The 23,359-nt window shown below is 48.5% G+C and overlaps 1 protein-coding gene across 1 annotated transcript; it reads left to right on the forward strand.

Moving 5' to 3' along the window:
• The first annotated feature begins 5,747 nt into the window (after positions 1 to 5,747).
• Positions 5,748 to 22,669, forward strand: NECAP2 (NECAP endocytosis associated 2). Its single transcript, XM_059914584.1, has 8 exons — positions 5,748 to 5,864; positions 8,445 to 8,545; positions 10,808 to 10,912; positions 10,998 to 11,079; positions 12,037 to 12,145; positions 14,364 to 14,541; positions 17,723 to 17,807; positions 18,622 to 22,669. The coding sequence occupies exons 1-8, from the start codon at positions 5,773 to 5,775 to the stop codon at positions 18,668 to 18,670; spliced, it is 801 nt and encodes a 266-aa protein (XP_059770567.1). The 5' UTR covers positions 5,748 to 5,772; the 3' UTR covers positions 18,671 to 22,669.
• Positions 22,670 to 23,359: the final 690 nt, after the last annotated feature.

The following is a 23,359-nucleotide window of genomic DNA, read 5'->3' on the forward strand; positions in this document are numbered from 1 at the left end:
TTCATTGAGATTTAATTCACGTATTGTACCACTCATCCACTTAAAGTGTACAATTCAATGGCTTTTATTATATTCACAGAATTGGACAATCCGCACTCCAATTTTAGAATATTTTCATCACCCCCAAAAGAAGCCCCATACCCCTTAGCCATCACCTCAGTCCTCCCACCCTAGCTGTAGGCAACCACTAATCTTTCTGTCCCTATAGACTTGCCTATTCTGGACATTTCATTTAAATGGAATCATACAATATGTGGTCCTTGGTGACTGGCTTTCACTTAGCAGATGTTTTCAAGGTTCATCTGTGTTGTAGCTTGTATCAGCCCTTCATTCTTTTTATGGCCAATATACTACTTTTTTTTTTTTTTTTTTTTTTGGCCGCACCGTGCACCTGGCGGGGTCTCGGTTCCCCAACCAGGGATTAAACCTGAGCCATGGCAGTGAAAGCCCAGAATCCTAACCACTAGGCCACCAGGGAATTCCCCATTTTGTACATCCATTCGTCAGTTGATAAACATTTGGGTTGTTTCCACTTTTTTGGATTATGAATAATGCTGTTATGAACGTTTGTGTACAAATTTTTGTGTGAAGATATATTTTCATTTCTCTTGGGTGTAGGAATGGAATTGCTGGGTTATATGGTAACCTTGTGTTTAGTCCCCTGAGTAATTGCCATACTGTTTTCTGAAGTGGCTGCATCATTTTACATTCCCACCAGCAATGTATGAGGGTTCCAATTTTTCCACATCCTCACCAACACTTACTATGTCTTTTTTTTTTTTTATTCTAGTCATTCTAGTGGGTGTGGGTATAAAGTGGTATCTCATTGTGGTTTTGATTTGCATTTCCCTGATGGCTAATGATGCTGGGCATCTTTTCATGTGCTTATTGGCTATTTGTGTATATTCTTTGGAAAAATGTCTATTCAGGTTCATTGTCCATTTATAAATTGTGTCATTTGTCTTTTTATTATTGAATGGTAAGAACTCTTTGTATATTCTAGATGCAAGTCTCTTTTCAGATATGTAATTTGCAAAATTTTTCTCACATTATGTGAATTGTACTTTCACTTTTTTGTCCTTTGAAGCACAAAGCTTTTAATTTTGTTAAAGTCCCATTTATCTATTTTTCTCTTTTGTTGCTTGCGCTTTTAGTGTCATATCTAAGAATCTATTAGATTCTTTTTATTATAACATAAATCCAAGGTCATAAAGATTTTTCTCTATGTTTTCTTCTAAGAGTTGTATAGTTTTAGCTCATACATTTAGGTCTATAGCCATTTTGAATGAATTTTTGTACATGGTGTGAGATAGGGGTCCAACTTCATTCTTTTGCATGTGGAATGTGGATATCTCATTCCAGCACCATTTGTTGAAAAGACAATTCTTTCTCAATCAAATTGTCTTGGCACACTTATGGAAAGTCAAGTGGCTGTAAATGTAAGGGTTTATTCTCAATTCTAGTCCATTGATCTATGGTCTATCCTTGTACCAGTACTATACTGTCTTGATTACTGTCCCTTTGTAGTAAGTATTGAAATTGGGACGTGTGAATCTCCCAACTTTTTTCTTTTTCAAGATTGTTTTGTTATCGAGTGCCCTTTTATAAGTGGTTTCCCCATCTGAGAAATGGGGGAATTTCGCTTAGAAATATCTATGATGGCAGGAAAATACAGCAGGGAAAGATGATAAGTGACCTATCATATATATTTCACGAAGCCACCCAGGAAACTGCTCATCTCAAACCCCCACCTTGGCCCTGGACCTACCAGAAAGCACCGGGATGAATCACAGCGAGATTTTGCACCGCTGTCGCCTCCTGCCACGTGAGATGGGCTCTGTCTGAGCCTATACTCTGCCTGTTGGGTTGAATTGAATTCGTTCGGCAAACAATGTCTTTAACCTGCGAGTAGCCAGTAGGCCCAATTATTCTCGGCAGCAGAGCCTTAGAAATGCATTTCAGGCATGTTTAGCCACGTGGCTGGGATTTGAGGATAAGGCAAGGGACCGTCTGACCTCCTGCAGCTAGAGGACAGTGTGGTCTCCCTGGGCTGGTCACTGTTTCAGTGGCTCCACTACACAATGAGGATAACAATCCTTGCTCCGCCTACCTCACAGGGATTATTGTGTCAAGGTAACCTCTTCTAGAGAGCCTTCCCTGACTGCCCCCAGGCTGAGTGGGGTCTCTCTTCTCTTCGCTCCCACACCCCCCTATGAGTTTCTTCTATCATAGCACTTTTCACTCCACATTTCTCTCTGTCTCCTCCTCTCTGTAGCTCCATGAAGGCAGGAGCTGGGTGAGCCTCATCTCTGTGGTCCCATCACCCAGCACCTGGGCTATAGTTGATGTTCAATGCCCATCTTTGTTAGACTGAACTGAACGGGAAGTGCTCTGAACACATTGTAAAACCTGGGTGCCCCCTGGCACAGAGTGAGCATTCCCTTCCAGATTCATGACAGGAAGGTGTCCTACCAGGGGCAGCTTCATGGGGAGGCCCAAAACAGTCACCGTGGGCTTCCCTGGTGACACAGTGGTTGAGAATCCGCCTGCCAAGACAGGGGACACAGATTCGAGCCCTGGTCCGGGAAGATCCCACATGCCCTGGAGCAACTAAGCCCGTGCATCACAACTACTGAGCCTGCGCCCTGGAGCCTGCGAGCCACAACTACTGAGCCCACATGCCACAACTACTGAAGCCCACGCACCTAGAGCCGGTGCTCCGCAACAAGAGAAGTCATGGCAATGAGAAGCCCGCACACCGGGCTTCTGCAACGAAGAGCAGCCCCTGCTCGCCACAACTAGAGAAAGCCCGTGCGCAGCAACGAAGACCCAATGCTGCCATAAATAAATAAATAAATAAATAAATAAATGAAAAAAAAACAGTCACTGTGGGCCACTTTCACACTGCTTGGCTTCCAGAGAGGAAGTGATGGAACTTGGTGCTGATGGTGGATGCTATCCCAAAGTTTAGCTCTTAAGAGCTGGTCCTAGATGCTCTCCCAGCTGAAAGTTTCTCCAACTCAAAGGGTCCAGGTGCTTTACTCCTGGGATACCCTATTTTCCCCTGCTGTTGTGCAGCACATACTGATGCAAAGACAGTGTGAAAGAGGAAACACGGTGCCTCATCCCCAAATTGCCCCTTGGCTTTGGGATGTAAGCAAATGAACACACACACACACACACACACACACACACACTCATTTACCCATTCATTCACTGAGCACTTACTCTGTACCAGACCCTGTGCTGCTGAATACAGGGGTTCACAAAGGCAGGGACAGGGTCCTGCATCCAAGAAGCTTGCAGTCTAGGCACTTCCCTGGCGGTCCAGTGGTTGAGACTTCGCCTTTCAATGCAGGGGGTGTAGGTTCAATCCCTGGTCGGGGAGCTAGGATTCCACATGCCTCGTGGCCAAAAGACCAAGACATAAAACAGAAGCAATGTTGTAACAAGTTCAATAAAGACTTTTAAAATGGTCCACATAAAATTTTTAAAAAACCTTTAAAAAAAAAAGAAGAAGCTTGCAGTCTAGTGGGAGAGCAGACATGTAAACAGAATGATGAGAATGTGAGGGGACAAGATTGTCAGTGTGAGAGTGTGCCCTCCCCTCCCATCTCAACATCCCTCCCCTCCAGCTTCTAAGGGGACTTCTGTCTCTGCCACTCCAGGACTTTAGGAAAATGAGATAGGAACAAAGAACTAGGAGGAAGAAAGCTCACTTCTCAATTTCTTCTTTGCTGTGCAGAATCAGGGTAATGAGCAAAGCTGAAATTAGAAGTTAAATCAATTCACGTAAAGAGAGGTTAACTTCATATCCACTGGGATGGCTATTATCAAAGGAAATGGAATATAAGTATTGGCAAGGATGTGGAAAACTGGGACTCTTGATGGTGGAAATGGAAAATGCAGCTGCTGTGGAAAACAGTTTGGTAGTTCCTCAAAAAGCTACACAGAGAATTACCATATGGGCCAGCAAGTCCACTTCTAGATATATACTCAAGAGAATTGAAAACAAGGACTTGAACAGGTATTATTCACCAATAATTCACAGCAGCGTTATTCACAATAGCCAAAAGGTGGAAACAACCCAAATGTCCATCAGCAGATGAATGGATAAACAAAATGTGGTGTATCCATTGTTGACCTGAAATAAATAGATCACCAGAATTTCTCCAGCAAAGATGGGTTTACATGAGATCAGCAGAGAATTGCAACTCAGAGTCTGCAACGATGGCCCACCATATTCAAGTTCTCTCAGGGCAAGGGAAGCAGAACTCTTTTATAGAGGGGGAAAGGAAGTTGGGAAAAAGAAGGATACAGTAAACAAAGAGTTCATGGCTTTTCATTGGCTGAATTCTTGCCAGGAAAGAAGAGGAGTCTTTCTTCTTCCTGTTGGGCTCTGCTATCATCCCAAGGTGTAAGAGCTCCCCATTCTGGTTTCTTATTTAATTGCGGTTTCTGTTTATTAATTTTTTTACACCAACAATGGAATATCATTTAGCCATTAAAAGGAATGAAATTCTGATACAGGCTATGACATGGATGAACCTTGAAAACATTATACTAAGTGAAATAAGCAGACACAGAGACAAATTCTGTATGATTCCACTTATATGAGGTATCTGGAATAGGTAAATTCATATACAGAAAGTAGAATAGAGATTACCAGGGGTGGGGGGTGGGTAGCAGGAAATGGGGTGTTATTGCTTAATGGGTATAGGGTCTGGGATGATGAAAAGTTCTAGAAATAGATAGTGGTGAATGTAGTTCATGTCACTGAATTGTACACTTAAAATGGTTAAAATGGTAAAGTTTATGTTATGTATATTTTACCACAATAATTTTTTTTTTAATTTAAGAGGGTAGATCAATCCTATAATAAAGAGCTTATGAAGACTGAGTGAAAGGAGAGAGAGAGAGGAGAGGGAAGAAGGAGGTGGAGAAAGTTTGGGAGCATTCAGTGAATTAGTGAATTTGGGATCAGCTGTGCCCCACAGATGACCTGGCACATTGTAAGCACTTAATTAAATATTTGTGTAATGAATGAGAGAATGGTAGAGGAGGAGAAGAGACTTTGAGAATTTGACTCTGGTTAGACATTTTTAACTCCTATAAGATTCTGTGAGAAATCCAAGTTAAGACTGGGATACTTTTAAAATTATTTATGTTATTACTAAACTTTGCTTCTTTGAATACAACCTTTTGCTGAGTCTAGGCAACAGGGGCCCTGGACCCACAATGGGTAAGGATAAGGGTGGCAGGGTAAGGACATCGCATTTAGCTAGTGGGACAGGTAAGGATTTCTCTAGGAGGAAAAGCCTCAGTCGCGTCTTACGAGTCAGGAGATGGCAGGACATTCAGGAAAAGCGGAGGGAAGCGGAGGCTGGAGGAGAGAGAGGCGTCAAGCTGAGCTAAGTAGCTACAGCTTTGAATCTCAGCCAACTGGACACCAGGTGTAAGTGTTGAGGCGATGGGGATGACCCACAACCAGACAATGGATTGCAGTGGGATCTGTATTAAATAAAGTTTTCTTTGCGGCCCGCGAGACCTTGTGGAAGAGAAAGCCCCCAGACAACCCCAGTCCGCATCAAATTGGCTCCTGGGTCCGTCCGCCGCATGTCTTGAGGCAGAGCCTCCAGCAGAGGGCGCGTGGGCGATGAGCGGCCGAGGCCCGCGAGATGCCGCTCTAGCCTGACGTGGGTCATAGAGTCGCGCGGCTTCCGCCCCGCGTCGGGGAAGGAGCCGGAAGTCCGGCGGGCTCCGGACGTCGAGATGGAGGAAGGCGAGTACGAGTCTGTTCTGTGTGTCAAGCCAGAGGTCCACGTCTACCGCATCCCGCCGCGGGCCACCAACCGTGGTTACAGGTGACCACCCGCCGCCGGGCCAGGCTAGCCACCACCTAACCCCTTCCCTGTCGCCCCCGACACGCCCACTGTGGGAGCTGAGGACGGCCCCGCCAGTTGACGGGCGAGGGGCAGGGAGCGGGGGGAGGTAATGCTGCGGTTTCTTCCAGTTCGAGGCCAGAGCAGGGAGGGGGACCCAGACTTTTCGCCTTTCTCAGTCTGACGCATGGGGCTCCCGGCAGCGGGGAAGGCGTGAAAGCCGAATCTAGCGCCGAGCGGGCTGCCGGGGACCCAGGTGGGCTGCCAGGGACCCTAAACGTGGTCAGGAGTGGTGGTGTCACAGACCTGTATTTTTCAGAGCGAACCGATGGCCTTGAAGGGATCCTTGAAAAGCCTTCGGGAAAGGCACTCTGTCACTGGCAGAAATCCCCGAGGGGCAGAAAGGGAGCCCAGAATCGGTCAAAAGAACCCGCCCCGGGGAGTTTTAAGCTGATGTTGAAAGGCCAGGGACCCCTCCCTGCCCAGCTTCCTTGGCACGAACTGCAGTCCTTATCACAGCCTGTGGCAGTTGGGAAGCATCCATCCGTACTTCGCTGGTGAAATGTTCACCTGAGAGGAATAAATACCCGTGTTTGTAAACGTAGAGTGTGTAGAAGGGAACACAGGAAACTACCCCACCAGAGGAAAATGGGGGTTGGAAGGAGACTTCCTTTGACTTGATATCTCCTTGTACTGTTTGCATTTTGTCATCATGTATCAAAGAAGAAAAATATTAAAAGAAAATAAGATGTACCTGACACAGACAACCTGGCCTATGGCTATTTGTGCCACCGGGGGTGGGGGGGCTCTTGAAAGCCATGTTTGTCCAAGTTAGTTGGAAATACAGGATTGGCCTGCGCCACAAGAATAGTGGAGTGTCCACATACCGGGCCTCTTGTTACTTTCCAGTTGTGTTAATGTGGGCTTATAGCTGATTTTCTTTTCTTTTCTTTTCTTTTTTTTAAATTCATTAGTTAATTTTTGGCTGCGTTGGGTCTTCGTTGCTGCACGCGGGCTTTCTCTAGTTGTGGCGAGCGGACCTCTCATTGCAGTGACTTCTCTTGTTGCGGAGCACAGGCTCTAGGCATGCGGGCTTCAGTAGTTGTGACACGTGGGCTTGGTAGTTGTCACTTGCAGGCTCAGTAGTTGTGGCTCGCAGGCTCTAGAGCACAGGCTCAGTAGTTGTGGTGCACGGGCTTAGTTGCTCTGCGGCATGTGGGATCTTCCCGGACCAGGGCTCGAACCCGTGTCCCTTGCCTTGGCAGGCGGGTTCTCAACCACTGTGCCACCAGGGAAGCCCTTATAGCTGATTCTCTAGTGAAAAAATATTTTATTGAACACCTACTACATCCATGACATAATTTTAAAATAATATGAAAGCAACAATAGTAATAATAACAAAAAAACATTCTGCTTTCTATCGTCAAACTGGAGATGGGCCATCAAACCAGAGGTGATCATCTGCCCCCATCCCCTTCAGTAGGATGAGTTTGGTCCCTCTTGGTCCCAAGAGATCGAGGTTACCAAGTGTTAGGGCTTGCTAGGTTGGCATAGAGGAAACTGCCAACCCCTGCACTTCAGCCTCAGAACTCTGCTTATCTTGAGTCTAAGGCCTCCTCCCGGGATAAGAGGAACTGAAACTGAGTCAGCTGACTTGTGAATCGAGAGTCTGCATTTGTGTGGCCTTCAAAACAATCTGCGTCCACAGTTAATGGTGTCTCTCCAAGTCCTGGCATATGCTAAGGGACTTCCAAGAAAAGCCTCTTGGAAACACCCAAGGTTTTTGCTTTTGGGGGGTTTTACTGAGCTGCTTCTTAGAACTAAAATATGAAGTTAATACTTTAAAAGAGCCAAAAGAGGCCATTGTGATAGGTCTGTGGTTTCCTGGGTTTATTTCTTCTTAGGATACCTTTGAGAATATATTTCTTGAATGCTCATTCACTTATCCCACATGTCCTGTTGCTCTCCTTTTCTCTTCTACTGATGATTGCTCCCCTCTCTCCTTTTCCTTCAAGGTGGTCTCAGCGGTCCCAAATGATTGCTCTGACCACTGCAGCCTAGCAGTGTCATAAACAAACCATGGGCCCTGGTAGCTGCTTTCTCTACAGAAAGAAAACTGGAATCCTACTTCAGAGACAGTCTCTATAATCTGGAACTGGGGTTGGCCAACTACGACCCACTGTGTTTTTCTTTGGCTCATAAGCTAAGAATGTTTTTTACATTTTTAAGTGATTGGGGAAAATTTGAAAGAATATTCCATAATGTGAAAATTATATGAAATTCAGATTGTCCATAAAGTTTCACTGAAATACAGCCATGCTCAGTAGAAAATATTTGGTTAAAATAATTAAAGCACCCACATGCTCATGCACCATGACTACTTTCCCTCTGCAGCAGCAGAGTGAGTAGTTGGGACAGAGATCGTATGGCTCTTCTCTCAAAAGGTTTGCCAACCCTTGGTCTGGAGCAGGCAGCCCACATGCCCTTCCCATTCCCACCCCCAGCATTGGAGTAGTGGAGCAGGAACCTCTGGCAGAGGCGCAATGGTTTTTGTCCCTTTAGGGCTGCGGAATGGCAGCTGGACCAGCCATCATGGAGTGGCCGGCTGCGGATCACTGCAAAAGGGCAGGTGGCCTACATCAAGCTGGAGGACAGGACCTCAGGTAAAGGCAAGGGAGGTCTGCGTGGTACCATACCTCCCACTTTGTGAAGGGACGGGCGGCCCGGGCCTGGCCAAGCCACTCAGGGATCGTGGGACCCTGTCCTGGAAATCAAAGGCCCGGGTATACTTACAAGCCGCTTCCATTCCCCCAGCCTTTATTTTAAAAGGAAGTATTTCCTGTCAAGCACCTGTTCTTTTGGGCGTCCTTAAGAAAATACTAATTTTGGAGCCCAGGGAGAGAAGACCTGCAGGTTGGTCCCAAGTAGGAAGCCTCGGAGCTTGCCTGGAAGATAAGCCAAGTGAAGACGCATAGCCCTCTGCTGCTGAGCTCAGGTTCTTAATCAGGAATTCTGCTTATCGACCAAATGGTAACCTCCCAGACTGACCACACCCATTAACTGAAAGAACTGGAAACTGTCCTTTTCAGCTCTTTCTGTGGTGAGAGTACAAGCCAAGCTGGGCTGTGCTGGGGTCAGCTGGCAGTTGTCACCTTTGGTGAAATCTCTCTGGAAGTCCTGCACCACCGGGGCCTCTGGGTGAGCTGTGGAGGGCAGCGTGGCCTGGAATAGTGCCAGCCCCCGCACCCAGAGCCGGAATCGGGCTCAGTCAGATGCCCCGGCATTCGGTCATTTATTTTTTCTAACATGTAGAGATTTTCCTTGTGGGGCAAATAAAATGCAAAGATTCATAGGCAAAACTGGCTGCCTCTTCTCAGATCTGCATCGCTTTTGTCTGAACTGTGGGACCTTGGGCAAGCCACGTGACCTTTGGCACCTTGGCCTCCTTTTTGGTGAAATGGGGATCACATTAACTCCTACTTCACAAGGTTGTTGGAAATACGAAGTGAGCACATATTTGTCCGAATGCTTTGTGAACTGCAAGGTGACCCAAAGCATTGATTTGTTTTGAGCATGACTGAGCATTGGTGGCAGAGGAGTTTGAAGGGACAGCTGCTGTGGCTAGGCCAGAGAACTCTGGCTGTCAGAGTTGCTGGGATGTCCCAGGTGGTGTCACAAGGGAATGGCAACACCTGTTCTCTAGGGGCCTTGGGAACTGACTTTAAGGTACACACCTGGTGTACCAGCCACTGCTCAAAGCTGAGCCTCACCTGCAGGACCCACCCCAGGATGCTCTTAGCTCGAGGTCATGCCCACTGGGTCGTGTTCATCTCTCACTTTCCAATCACTCCAGGCCGGAGTGTCTCAGCCTCAGCACTAGTGACATTTGGGGCCAGCTGAGTGTTGTGGTCTAAGTCACATTTAAGATATTTAGCACCATCCCTGGCCTCTACCTACTAGATGCCAGTAGCACCCCCTAAGTTGTGGCAAACAAAAATGTCACCACATATTGCCAGATGTCCCTTGGTGGAAGGGAGGGACAAATCAGCCATGGTGGAGAACCACTGCTCTAGGCTGAAGGCATCCAGGTGAATCCCAGTCCCCAGGTACCAAACTAGAGAGGGCAGAGAAACTAACAAGAAGCTACAAACTCAGCCCACCGATTTGGATTCAGTTCAGCCTTAATTGCACAGTCACCTCTGAACCATAGGATTCAGTAGAAACTATTGGTTAAATACTTAAAACATCAACTGAGATCAGCACACGCAAAACATGATGCCAGTCGTAAATGTTCACAGACGGTGTGTGCTGCACTGCACCCTGGAGAGCCGTAGTTAATAAGGGGATGCGTTTCACAAGAGCTCCTTTTAAAAGCAATTGCTCTTTTGGCCTGAGATTAGTGTAAATCAACTGGCTTCAGATTCTTCTGTGAGTGCAAAAACCCTCCCCCCTTTCCACTGGGTTCACCTGCTCCTCTAAAGGCCTGCCTCAGGCACCAGGTTTTTTTTGAAGGTGTGATCTACCTGAGCCAGGGCCCTGGGGGTGCGGGCCATGGATGTGAATGGCTGAGGCGGGGGGAATGAGTGGCCAGCAGCTCCAGCCCATCGTTCTCATGTAGAAATGGAGGCCCAGCTTTTGATTTTAAGAGAAGCCAGACATGTGGATTATTTTACAAGTAATCTGATTTTGAAGTGTTTGGCAGTTAAATTGAAAATGCTGAAACTGTGAGCTGGATCTGACCTGTAAGCCACCTTTGACTTAAACCTCTCCTTGGTTATATTCCTCTGTTTTCCCTTTGGCCAAAGTGGATTTGACTTGAAACCCAGAGTCAGGTTTGCCCATCTGCCTCTCAGGAAAAGGCCCCAGTCATGTGATAGAAATAGTCTGGGGGGGTGTTCAAGGCTCACCCTCCCTTATGCTTTCAGGGGAGCTCTTTGCTCAGGCCCCGGTGGATCAGTTTCCAGGCACAGCTGTGGAGAGCGTGATGGATTCCAGCAGGTACTTCGTTATCCGCATCGAAGATGGAAACGGTACGCATGGGACTTGGAGCTTCCTCCTCTGAGAAGGGTTTTCTCTGCCTCTGGGAAGTGGGATTGATCGTGTGTTGTCCCCCAGGGCGACGGGCGTTTATTGGAATTGGCTTCGGGGACCGAGGTGATGCCTTTGACTTCAATGTTGCCTTGCAGGACCATTTCAAGTGAGTGGTTCCAGGAGACACATACTCATGCCTCCTCCCTCTTTCCCCGGACAGAATGGTCTCCCAGGTTAGGATACCCAGGTGGTTGTGTGTGGTATGTCTGCCAGCAGAGCCTCAGGAAAACTCACTTCTCCTTCGGGGCAGGTCACCTTCTCTGCGCCCTGCCAGTCCTCATCTCTGCTTTGAAGTCATTTCCTTTACCCGAGGCGCATCTCTGCCACCCCAGTCAGCTGGCCCAGCCTTTGAGGTGTCACATCTCTTCCCTCATCAGGCCCCTGAGCGGCCAGAGTCCTTGTCAGGCTCCTTTGGCCTTTCTGGGCCTGTCCCTCCATGCTGTGATAAGCGATGCTCGGATTCCCAGGCCACTCAGCACACACCCTCGTGGTCCTTTCTGAAGCTAAATGGGCAGGAAAGACTTCTCCCCTGCCATCTGCAGGCCTCCACCTCTGGCTGCGGGGAGTGTGAAGTGTGCGGCTGCTCTCGTGGGCCCCTCTAGCTCCTCGGCTCCGGGTGGCTGCTAAGAGGGGTGCTGTATGGAGGGTAGGAGACCTTTTTTGTTGCTTTCAGTGCTTTCTGGGCACTTGTCCTGTCTCAACCATCTACTTTTTAAGCCCCTGGGAGGTGTGTGGAGAACTTGTCTTAGTCTTCATGCCACATGCTGAGGACTAAAGACCAGTGTTAGGACTCTCTACGTAAGTGACCTCATGATTTTCATAGCAGTCTTTAAGGCATAGAGTTGTCATCCCATTTTGCTGATGAGGAAACTGACGTGCATGCAGCTGCTTATGCGTCAGAACTAGGATTTAAATTCACACCTAACTCCCAAGCTGCTCTCAGTCTCTACCCCGCTGCTGCAGTAAAAGCCTCGTCCTGGACTGGTGGCGGGTGTGAATGCAGCGAGTGCGTGAATGCAGGGCAGCTCGCCTCTTCCTCCCCTTTTCCTTCCTGTTCCCCCAGGTGGGTGAAGCAGCAGTGTGAATTTGCGAGACAAGCCGAGAACCCAGATCAAGGTCCCAAATTGGACCTAAGCTTCAAGGAGGGCCAGACCATCAAGCTCAACATTGCAGTGAGTCCCACCCTCACTTGGCTGTCACGGCCACCACACCAAGCCCAGTACAGAGCCCGTCACTCTTTTCTCACAGTTCAGCACATGTTTATTGAGCAGCTGCCCGGTGCCAGGTACTGTGCTGGGGGCAAACGAAAGGGCTCTGCTGTCATAGAGCTCAGAGTTGAGCTGAGATGGGGGGAGTCTGGGTGTGATTACAACATGGCGGGATGGTTCTACGACCTAGGGATGGATGTCTTCAGTGCCATGAGCTCCTAGAGGAGGAACGTGCAGTCCAGAGTTAGGGGGAACCAAGGAAGGCTTCCTGGCAGAAGCGACCTGTAAGCAAGGGAAGAGGGGTCAAAGGGTGGTTCAAGCAGAGGGAACGGCATGTGCCACGCCTCTGCTTTGAGGAACATCAGTCACTTGCTGCCAGAGCTGGTGTTTCTGTCCTGGCTTTTGGGGGACGGGGTGGGGTGTGGGGTCAGTGTGCTCATCCCAAGCTGTGTCTTGGTCTGAGCCTTGAGGAATAGAAGATTTGGCAGCACTCTGGGCAGGAAAGCCTCAAGGGTGGGCACTGGGAGTCATGGGCAGCTTCTGCTGGTGGTGTTGTCCTGGCTCCCTGTGTCTTGTCCTGAGCTGCCCTACATCTGGCTTTCCCCCGTTAGCTCCTGTTGAGAAGAGGGAAAGGTCGAGCTGGGCTGGACAGCCAAGACTTGGCCTTTACCTGGCTGTGAGGGTGGAGATGAGTGATTCGGGGGAACCAAGGACCCACTGGATTTGTTTTCTGAAGAAAGTCTGTAACCCTAAAATAACGCTCTTCCTCTTTACTTACTATCTCTTTCTCCTCTTTTCTGCTTCATGCTGGTGATGGTTTGGGACCCTTGAAGTTGGCCAGCTGGCCCTTAAGAGAAAATCCAGGTCATGTCCAGTGAACTGTTGGGGATGTGAATCTCTGTCTTGCTGGGAGGAAACTAACATTTAATGAGCATCAGCTGTGTGCCAGGTAGTGTTTTTAGGTACTTCTCATGCGAATTAAACATCCTCCCCTTTTATAGGTGGGGAAATTGAGGTTTAGAGAGCTTGAGGGTCTTGCCCAGGGTCGTAGAGCTAGAAATAACTGGCACAGCTGGCCTCAGGCCCAGGTCTTTGAGGGCTTTTGCCTTCAGGCTGTGGTCTCAGCACATGATTAAGCTGCTGCTCTCCTGACAGGTGGGAACCACGTCGTCTTCACCTTTGAGCTGCTCTGGTTTCTGGTTCACCTGGGTGTTCAGGTTTTTGTTTTTCTTTTTTAAATGTTTTGTCGAAGTATAATATGCGTACAGAAAAGTGCACACATTATAAATGTAGAACTCAGTGAATTTTTAAAAACCGGGTTTACTCCTACAAACTAGCCCCCAGACCAAGAAGTGGACGATTATCAGCACTCTGGAAGCCCCTCTCCTGCTCTCTCCCACAGGATGGAGTGGCCACTATGCTGACTTTGAACACCCTAGGTTTTGTTTTCAGTGTTTTATTAATTGACTCATACACTTCATACCCTTTTGTGTATGACTCCTTTCCTTTACTCAGTGTAGTATTTGTGAGAGCATCCATATTGTTTTGTGTAGTTGCTTTATTCTCGTTGTGGCATGCTCCGTTATGAGAATGTATCCCAGTATCTACCCATTTAACTGATGGTGGACATTTAGGTAGTTTCCAGTTTGGGGCTATTGCAAGTAGTGCTGCTGTGAATGTTCAAATGTGTGTCTCTTGGTGCACATATGTATGCATTTCTGTTGGGTCCATGTAGGAGTGGAATGGCAGGGGTGTCAGTTCATACGTTCAGCTTTAAAGATCCTTTCAGTTTTTCAACGTGGTTTTCTCTGTTTACACTTCCACCAGCAGACTGTGAGTGTTCTGGTTGCTCCATACCCTTGTCAGTGCTTGATATGCTACGTCTTAGCCGTCCTGGTGGGTGTGTGATGGTATAGCATTGTAGTTTGATTTGCATTTCCCTGATGATTAATGAAGTCGGGTGCTGAGTTTTTAAATTAAAAGCATTTGTGATAGCTTTAGAATTGTGATGCATTGAATACACCCCATAACAATGGAAGTGCTGGATGGATGGCTCTTGACCATCTTTTGGTGATACAGACGTTTGGGGCCCAGGGGTCACCTTGGGCCTCCTCTTGAAATTTTCTGATCGCAGAGGCACTCCAGCAGAACTGACTGATTCGCATTCCTCCCCTCTGTTTAGAACATGAAGAAGAAGGAAGGAGCAGCTGGGACTCCCCGAGCCCGGCCCGCCAGCACAGGAGGACTGAGCCTGCTTCCCCCTCCCCCAGGGGGGAAAACCTCCACCCTGATCCCTCCCCCTGGGGAGCAGTTGTCTGTGGGGGCGTCCATCGTCCAGCCAGCAGTTGCTCCCAGTTCAGGTCAGTGCTCGAGGGTGACTATTCTTGGTGCTAAACCTGCACCCTTGGGTTCTTCTTCCTCTCTGGCAGTTGGGGCCCCATGGCTTTCCCTCCTTCGCTCACAGTTGTCACACTTAGTACCCGTGTGTGACAAACTGGAAGGTGGGTGCCACAAAGCTGGTCCTGTCCACACTGGGTAAGGGCTTCCTCTCTTCCCACCACTTACCCCTTCAGGGCGTCTGTCCCCCCTGATGGGCAGGGGCTACAACTCATTTGTTGCTGTGAAATCATCAGCATGTGGGTTCCTGGTTCTCAGAGGCTGCTCATTGAGTGAGTGAGTAAGTGATGGAGACATGGTCTCTGCTCACAGGGAGCTCAGTATAATAGGAGAGAGGAGTCATGGGCACAGAGACCAGACGTATGGGGACCAGACTAACTACCAGCCAGCATGATCTGGGGAGGCTTCATGGAAGAGGTGGCATTGAACTGGACCTTGAAGGAAGAAGATTGGGGCAGGGGACACTTGCCATTCCAGACAGAAGAAGAGCATGAATAAGGCTTAGACTTTTAATTTTTAAACACTGGGTGTGTTTAGGGAGATGAAGGCAGCATAAGTATTCCAAAGTGAGTGCTGGGAAATAAAATTGGAGATGTAGTTTGAAGCAAGCTCCTCAGTGAGGCTGTTGGGTGCTGGAAAGCTGAGAGGCAGCTCCCCCAGCAGGCTGCACTGGTGCTTGTTCCAGGGTGTAGGGAATGCCTTTTGGAGACACTGGGATTCCAGAAGTTAGTGCCTAGTGCCAGCCTCTGGCAGTGCTGGGATGCCAGCCCAGTCCTTCAACGTCCCCACCCTGCCTGCCCAGCCCGGCTTGATGCTCCTGGCCTTCCCCAGGCTGGGTGACTGTCACCAGCCCACTTTCTCCACACAGCTCTCACCAGCATCTTGGGGGGATGGGGGGCAGGATCCAGACAAGAAGCCTGCTTTCTTTCCCTTTTAAGGGTCATGGACATTGGCTCCCCTATCTGGAGGTCAGGATTCAAACCTCAGCCCTGTGGGGAATATCTTAATCTAGGAGAGTGGCAGGAGTAGCAGTCAGGGAGCACCCCTGCCTGGACCCTAGGAGTTATTCTCAGAGTGAGGTCAGAGGACCACTTGCCTTGGCATCACCAGGGACAGGGGCAGGACTCTGCATACTTAACGTTATTTGTGTGCTCACTGAGGTCTGAGAGCCACTGTCTTAGGCCATCCCTCCGTTGCTGGTGCATTTTTAATGGCCAGTATGGAGTTCCTGCTATGTGCCAGGTAGTGTTTGAGGCCCTTTTGATACTACAGGTACAGCCCAAGTCCCTGCTCTCAAGGCCTTATGTTTTAATGTGTGAGACAGGCAGTTGGCATGTTTACAAACAAAATGGTGTCAGGTAGTGAGAGTTGTGAATAGCTAACATTTTTTGAGCACTTACTCTATGTTCCAAAATCAGACTGGCTGAGTTCAAATTCGGAAAATTGCCTACTACTTTGTTCCTCAGTTTTCTTATCTGTAGGATGGGGGTAGTAATGATCCCTACGGTACAGGTTTCTTGTGCGGATCAGATGAGCCAATCCACGTACAGCACTCAGAACAACGCCTGGAACGTTGTAAGCACTCACGGAATGTCAGCTCTCATTTTAGTGATGTTGTCATCATTATCATCACTGCTTGCTGGGCCTGTTCTCAGCCTTCCACGTATATTAACTTATTTAATCCTCAGACCAGTCAGTCTTATGAAGTAGTCACTGGTACTGTCTATTTTAGAGATAAGGAAACTGAGACTTAAGTAACCTGCATAAAGTCAAACAGCTGGTCCTGGCCTGTCTTCCTCCAGTGACTGTGATGAGGTTCAAATGAGATAATGTCCGTTGAGCACTTGGTGAACTGCAGAACTAAACTGTGGAGGGGGCCCTAGTTTTATCTGGTTTCCCAGCCCAGAGCACATTAGACATAGCAAAAAAAAAAAAAAAAAAAAATTTTTTTTTTTTTTTTTGCCACACCACGCGGCATGCAGGATCTTAGTTCCCTGACGAGGATCGAACCTGGGCGCCCTGCAGTGGAAGCGTGGAGTCTTAACCACTGGACGGCCAGGGAAGTCCCTAGACATAGCAAATTGGTGGGAAGGCGGAGGGTGGCAGGCACAGGGCCTTCAGAAAAGACAGCTGGCAGCACTGGGGGAGGTGCCAGAAAGACACAAAAGCAGGCACTGCTGTCCCATCATGCCACCCACCTCAGTGAAGAGATACACACAGCTGTATAACTAAAAATGGTAGAACTCTAGGCATTCTAAGCAGTAGATGTGGAAAGACTGATAATGCTATCTATAGCTTCCAGGACAGCCCAGGGATTAAAAAAAAAAAAAGCTGAAAGGAATAAATTAAACTTTATCATTCTTATGAAAAGTAGGTAAATTAGAAAAGAAATTAAGTGAGGTAAACAGAAAATACAAAGTAAAATGGTAGAAACTAGTTCACATATTCAGTAAAAAGTATAAACTGGCAATATAACAAGAGAAATTGAGGGATCAAGTATAATAGTGGGAGAGGTCCAAAGGCCAAAAGCCTACAGTGCAGCCCTCAGCTCCCTAAAATACTGCACACACACACACTTGTTTAAAAAAAAAAAGAGATACACACAGATGCCCACTTCTTTGTTACTTCTGGAAGACTCTCCCCAGCCCCTAACCAGTTTGGCTCCCAGGACTTGGTACTTGTCTAGCACAGAATTGTCTCAGCTTGTTGATGCAGACTCTGGACTGAGGACTTTATATAAAGACGACCTTGTGGTTTTGGTGGGCATTCTCCATCCAAGAGGTCAGGGCAGGAGACAGTAAATTTTAAACAGATTTCCAACGTAAACGGTTGAAACGAGGTCAGCCTCAGGTACGGGTGATGGCGTGTGACTCGGCCTTGCTGGTACCCCTCCCCTCCACCGGGTATGTGGCCTTCTGCTCTGTCTCCAGGAGCCCCTCAAGGGCTCGTAAGAAGACAGTGGAAATGTGGCTGCTTGTAGGTGTTTTGTTGCCCCAAAGCACGTCTCTCTGTGTGTGTCTTTCTCAGCCACCTGGAATCTTGAGTCTGATTTCGGGGTCACTGAGACAACCAGGCGGGGAGGTCTCTGACTCCTCTGTCTCCTTCTCTTCTCTCCCTTCCCTTCGGACTTGGGGACATCAATAGGAGGTGCCACTGTGTCCTGGCCGCAGCCCAAGCCTGCCGCTACTGCCACCGCCGACATCTGGGGAGACTTTTCCAAATCCACAGGGTGAGGAGGGTCACATTCTTTGTGGGGGACTGGGGCCAAGGCTGTTTCTCTCAAAAACCTGGGAGCAACAGCTCTGATTCAGACATTTTCCGGCCAGCCAGAGGACAGAGCCCCAGAGTGCCCACTTTGGGAGGCATATTTCTCTCCGGGAAGGCTTTTTGCTGGTGTCCACTGCTGGGTGGCCTGGAGCCACCTTCTGCAACTCTTTCTGGTCTTTAAACCACCTCACCAAGTGCTTTGGCTTGTCACCAGTACCTCCCTCTTCCCCTCCTCCCCTGCAGCTACCCTAGGATACTGGGCTGAGAGTTAACCTGGGTTCTGGCCTTGGCCCATTGTCATGGGACCTCTGAGGCAGGGTCTCTTGCCTTTTCTGCTTCCTTAAAATTTCAAGCCTTTACTTGGCGTCAGGGTGAAGAGATGCTAAATACTAGTCACACAGTTGTTTATGTGGACAAGCTCTAGGACAGGAGTCAGCACGCATTTTCTATAAAGGACCAGGACGCAAATAGTTTAGACTATGCAGACCACGTGGTCTCTGTTCCAGCTACTCAGCACTGTTCTTGTAGCTCAAAAGCAGCCACCGACAGTATATAAATGAATGAGCATGGCTCTGTACCAATGAAACTTTACCTACTAAAACAGGCAGAGGACTAGATTTGGTCTAGTCCTGGGCTGTAGTTTGCTGACCCCTGTTCTAGAATATTCGGGGACTGGCCTTTTGGAGCTCCTTCTGCCCAGAAAGAAGTCACATTTTATCTGCTTTGTATTTTCAGATATCTGAAATCTCCCACCCCTCCCTATCTAACCTTTCCAGGTCGACCTCCAGCCAGACTCAGCCAGGCACAGGCTGGGTCCAGTTCTGACCTGAGCGCAACTCTTTTTCCTCATACAACTTCTGGAAAGGAGCTGCCTCGTCTGGGCGGAAGGAAGGAGGATGAAGCACTCCCTGGCCAGCCTCTGTTTGGAGCGTGACTCTCTCCTCTCCTCTTCCTTGCCTGGACTCTCCTGACAGACTGGGCGTGTTAGGCAGTAAATTGGCACCATGTCACACTGTTTCCTGGGATTCGAGTGTGCAGCCAGAACACAGGAGAAGAGTTCCAGGATCCCTATCCCTGTCTGTCCTCTTGACATGAGAGAGACTCTGAGACTTCTTCCATCACGAAGACTCGTATTAAACACAAGCCCCTGAAGCAAAAGAAGGGGTCGAGTGTGCTGCCTGGATTCAGATCAGCCCTTCTCGGGGGGGTTACAGGTGTCACGTGATCACTGTCTGGAGGGGGGCTTTCCTCACTCCCATTGGCTGTAGCCATTCCAGTCAGGTGCCTTAAGAGGAGGGATTCCTTCCTGATTTCTAGCAGGTTATAGGCTGCAGCTTGAACAGATAATCAGGAGGGAAATCAAGAGTATTAACCAGACTTTTAAGATTTTTTTGATACTTGCTTTGCTGACATGCTGATCTGCACTAACTCATTGTCTTTGCAAAAGGCTTGCTCCTGTAGTCTGCGCCCGCAGGGGCCTCTGAAAGCATTCCTCACTGTCAGTCGCAGGAGCTGCTCCGGGCCCCAGGAAGCAGTGTTCATCTCGGCTATGGGGCCTGGTTTCCGTGTTTGCCAGGCCGGGCAGGCGCTGGAAACCAGGTGCGACAGTGTTTGGGCTGGAAAGTGGCAGCTGTTCTCACGTAGGTGGGGCTTTGGCCTTCCCGTTCGCTGGCAGCTCTCTGGGCTCACAGTGCAGTTCCTGGCGGACTTGGGTTTTCTCCTGGGTGGTTTCTGAAGTGCCTTGTCTGCAGACAACCTCTTACTTTCTTTTCTCCTTCAGGGACTGTACATGACAGACAGAAGGAGTTCTGAAGCAACTGGAAGTCTAGGGTTGCCTGGTTTATAAGAAATAATTTTATAAGAAATAATTTTATCTGAGCACACCTCTAAAATTGCTTTTATCGACATACGTTACCTCTTAATTGAAAGATTTCCTTTTTGAAGGGTCAAGATGATGAACTGAAAAAAAGTGTTGGCCTCTTTGTGGGACCAGATTTCTAAGATAAAAAATAAATATTTCTACTCTGTCAGTGTACGTCAAAGATGGAAGTGTTTTTGGCGGCATGGCTGCCAAACCCTCCAGGATGCCTCAGCCACCTCTCGCCACTGAGCGTTTGTCCAGACTTAAAAGTCTGGGGCCACGGCGACAGATTGGCCACAGTAGGGGAATTTGGCCCTGTTGCCCTAAGGCAACCAGCAATTTCCCTTCTGCATAGAAGAGACAGTCTTTCTGCCATTCTGGGACATTCTGGGCTCCTTGCCTTCTAATGTGGGAGGAGAGTCCTGCCTCCCACCAAGACTTCCCCATAGAAGCATCTTCCTAAATAGTAAGGGTGTCCGGGCACACAGAGGCCAAAAAATAAGATAAAGGCCTCGGTGCTTGTCATGTCTGTGGGTTCTGTAAGAAAGATGCATTTTTGCTGTTGGTTATAGAAGTGGCCGCTCTGGCTAATAAACTGTGTAAGGGAGGACAAAGAAAATTGGAATTGAGGATCCTCATGTCCTTTGAATAAGGAAAAGGAAATTGCAACAGGGGATTCTCAGGAGTAGTAAACTTCTTTGTGTCTGCTTCCCGTTACTCCCCATCTTATTTATAAGTGCTTAGAGGCTAGAAAAGAGGAAGCTTAGAGTTAGAGGAGACCCTTAACCAGAAGCATATACCATTGAAGGTAAGCCCTTGGGTCCTGCAGGCAGACCTGGGCTTTGATCTAGGTTGTCTACTGGTAAATGTGTGACCATGGGCTCCTTAAGCCAAATGTCACTCAGATGAGGCATATAAAGCACTAGCAGGTGCCCATCCTATAATTTGACCTTAATCACCTTGATGTAGAATCAGGTAACACATCCAGAACCATTACTCATAATGGTGCTGATAAGGCAGCTGATGAAGAAACAGCAGTCAAAAAATCTAACCTGGGGCTTCCCTGGTGGCGCAGTGGTTGAGAATCTGCCTGCCAATGCAGGGGACACGGGTTCGAGCCGTGGTCTGGGAAGATCCCACATGCCGCGGAGCAACTAGGCCCGTGAGCCACAACTAGGCCCATGAGCCACAACTACTGAGCCTGCGCATCTGGAGCCTGTGCTCTGCAACAAGAGAGGCCACGATAGTGAGAGGCCCGTGCATCGCGATGAAGAGTGGCCCCCGCTTGCCGCAACTAGAGAAAGCCCTCGCACAGAAACGAAGACCCAACACAGCCAAAAAAAAAAAAAAAAAAACTAACCTGAAAAGCACTTTGAGGGGTCTCTGGGGGGCAGGGAATAGTCTGGTGCTCTCCATCACCAACTGGAATCCCAGCTATGGGACCTGGGTCCCCAGGAAAACTCCCAGTACCAAACCAGGCATCTCTTCACTTAACACCCTTGACTGGAGCTTCCAAATTGGTGGGGTGTGGGTAAGAGATGGGTGTTGGGTTTGGGGATTTTGAGACCTGAGCTGCTCTCTCTATAGCAGGAGAGGAGGACTTGGACATACTGAGGTGGCAGGCAGACTACAAGATGTTTCCATGATTAAATGACATAACATTGCAACATCTGTCTTGCTGGCTTTAAAGAAACCAGCTGCCATGTATGAGTTGCCCTAATCCGAGGGTCACAGTGTCAAGGTGGCAAAAGTAGCCTCTGCCGACAGCCAACAAAAAGCTGAAGCTCTTAGGGCAGCGGTCTGCACGGAACCGGATGCTGCCAAAACCACCTGAGCTGGGAAGCAGAGCCTTCCTCAGTTGATCCTCAGGTGAGCCCCGCCTGCCAACACTGTGAGTGCAGCCTTACAGAGGACCCAGCCAAGCTGGGCCCAGACTCCTAACCCCTGGAAACTGAGTAAGTAAGTGTGTTTCAAGCTGCCAAGATGGTGGTAATATCATTAGGCAGCAATAGATAACTAATAACAAGAGGTGAGTGAAGGGCATTGGAGATGGGAGTCAGTGTGAGAGAAGAGTCTGGACAGGGACCTCCCTGGTTGTGCAGTGGTTAAGGATCCGCCTGCCAGTGCAGGGGACACGGGTTCGAGCCCTGGTCCGGGAAGATCCCACGTGCCGTGGAACAACTAAGCCCGAGCGCCACAACTACTGAGCCTGCGCTCTAGAGCCTGTGAGCCACGACTACTGAGCCCATGTGCCACAACTACTGAAGCCCGCGCGCCTAGAGCCCGTGCTCTGCGACAAGAGAAACCACCACAATGAGAAGCCTGCACACCACAACAAAGAGTAGCCCCTGTTCACTGCAACCAGAGAAAAGCCCGCGCGCAGCAACGAAGACCCAACGCAGCAAAAAATAAAAAAAAATAAAAAGAATCCTCCTGCCAATGCAGGGGACACAGGTTCGAGCCCTGGTCTGGGAAGATCCAACATGCGATGGAGCAACTAAGCCCCTGCACCACAGCTACTGAAGCCCGAGCGCCTAGAGCCCGTGCTCCGCAACAAGAGAAGCCACTGCAATGAGAAGCCCGCGCACCACAACGAAGAGTAGCCCCCACTCGCCGCAACTAGAGAAAGCCCGGGAACAGCAACGAAGACACAATGCAGCCAAAAATTAAAAAAAAAAAAAAGTGGACAGATTTAATGGCTGTATGGCCTTGGGAGGTCACTTAACCTGCTCCTTGGGGGCCTCACTTTCCCTGTATGTGGACGGCAGCTATTGCTTATGTACTGCTTACTCTGCGCAAGGCACTGTTCTATGCACTTAACATAAAATTCATTTCAGGCGGTCCAGTGGTTAAGACTCCTCGTCCCCACCACAGGTGGCACGGGTTCGATCCCTGGTCAGAGAACTAAGATCCTGCATGCCGTGCGGCCAAAATAAATAAATAAATAAATTTTTAAAGATTCATTTCATTGTCACAACAGCCCTATGAGATAGGTAGGTACTCATCCCTGTTTTACAAGTGATGAGACTGAAGCACAGTGAGATTATGTAATTTGCCCAAAGTCACATAGCTGCTAAGTGGCAGAGCTGGGGTTGGAACCCAGGCAGCCTGGCTCTAGCATCCATGCTTTTAATCAGGTTGATCTTGAGTAGTGCTGCTGACAGGGCTGCCTAATACATGGACGTTCCCATTCCCTCATGTGGATTAAGAAAGCCCTAATATGGCAGGTATTCAATGACAGGCCAAGCGGTGGGGCTTTATTCCATAGGTAATTGGAAACCACTGAAATGCATCATAGGCACACAGTAGGTGCTCAATATCTGTTGATTTCTCTGAGCAAGGAATGACAGGAAGATACCATCCTCTGTGGGCAGAGTAGACCTGATTATGGGTGTGTAATGCAATAAGAAAACAGAAAAACACAATATTAAGAAGCAAATGTAATATTATCATAGCAAAAGACTGGAAATAGCCTACATGTCTATATTAGTTATCTATTGCTGGGTAACAATCACCCCAAAACTTAGCTGAACACATTTCTTGTCTGACACCTGGACTGCAGCCTGTGAGGGGTGTGGAGACAGAGTACCCAGCTAAGCTGCACCTGGATTTCCCACCCACAGAAACTGAGACAATAAATGTGTTAAGCTGCT

This window comes from Balaenoptera ricei, chromosome 1, assembly GCF_028023285.1.
Source record: "Balaenoptera ricei isolate mBalRic1 chromosome 1, mBalRic1.hap2, whole genome shotgun sequence".
NCBI lineage: Eukaryota > Metazoa > Chordata > Mammalia > Artiodactyla > Balaenopteridae > Balaenoptera > Balaenoptera ricei.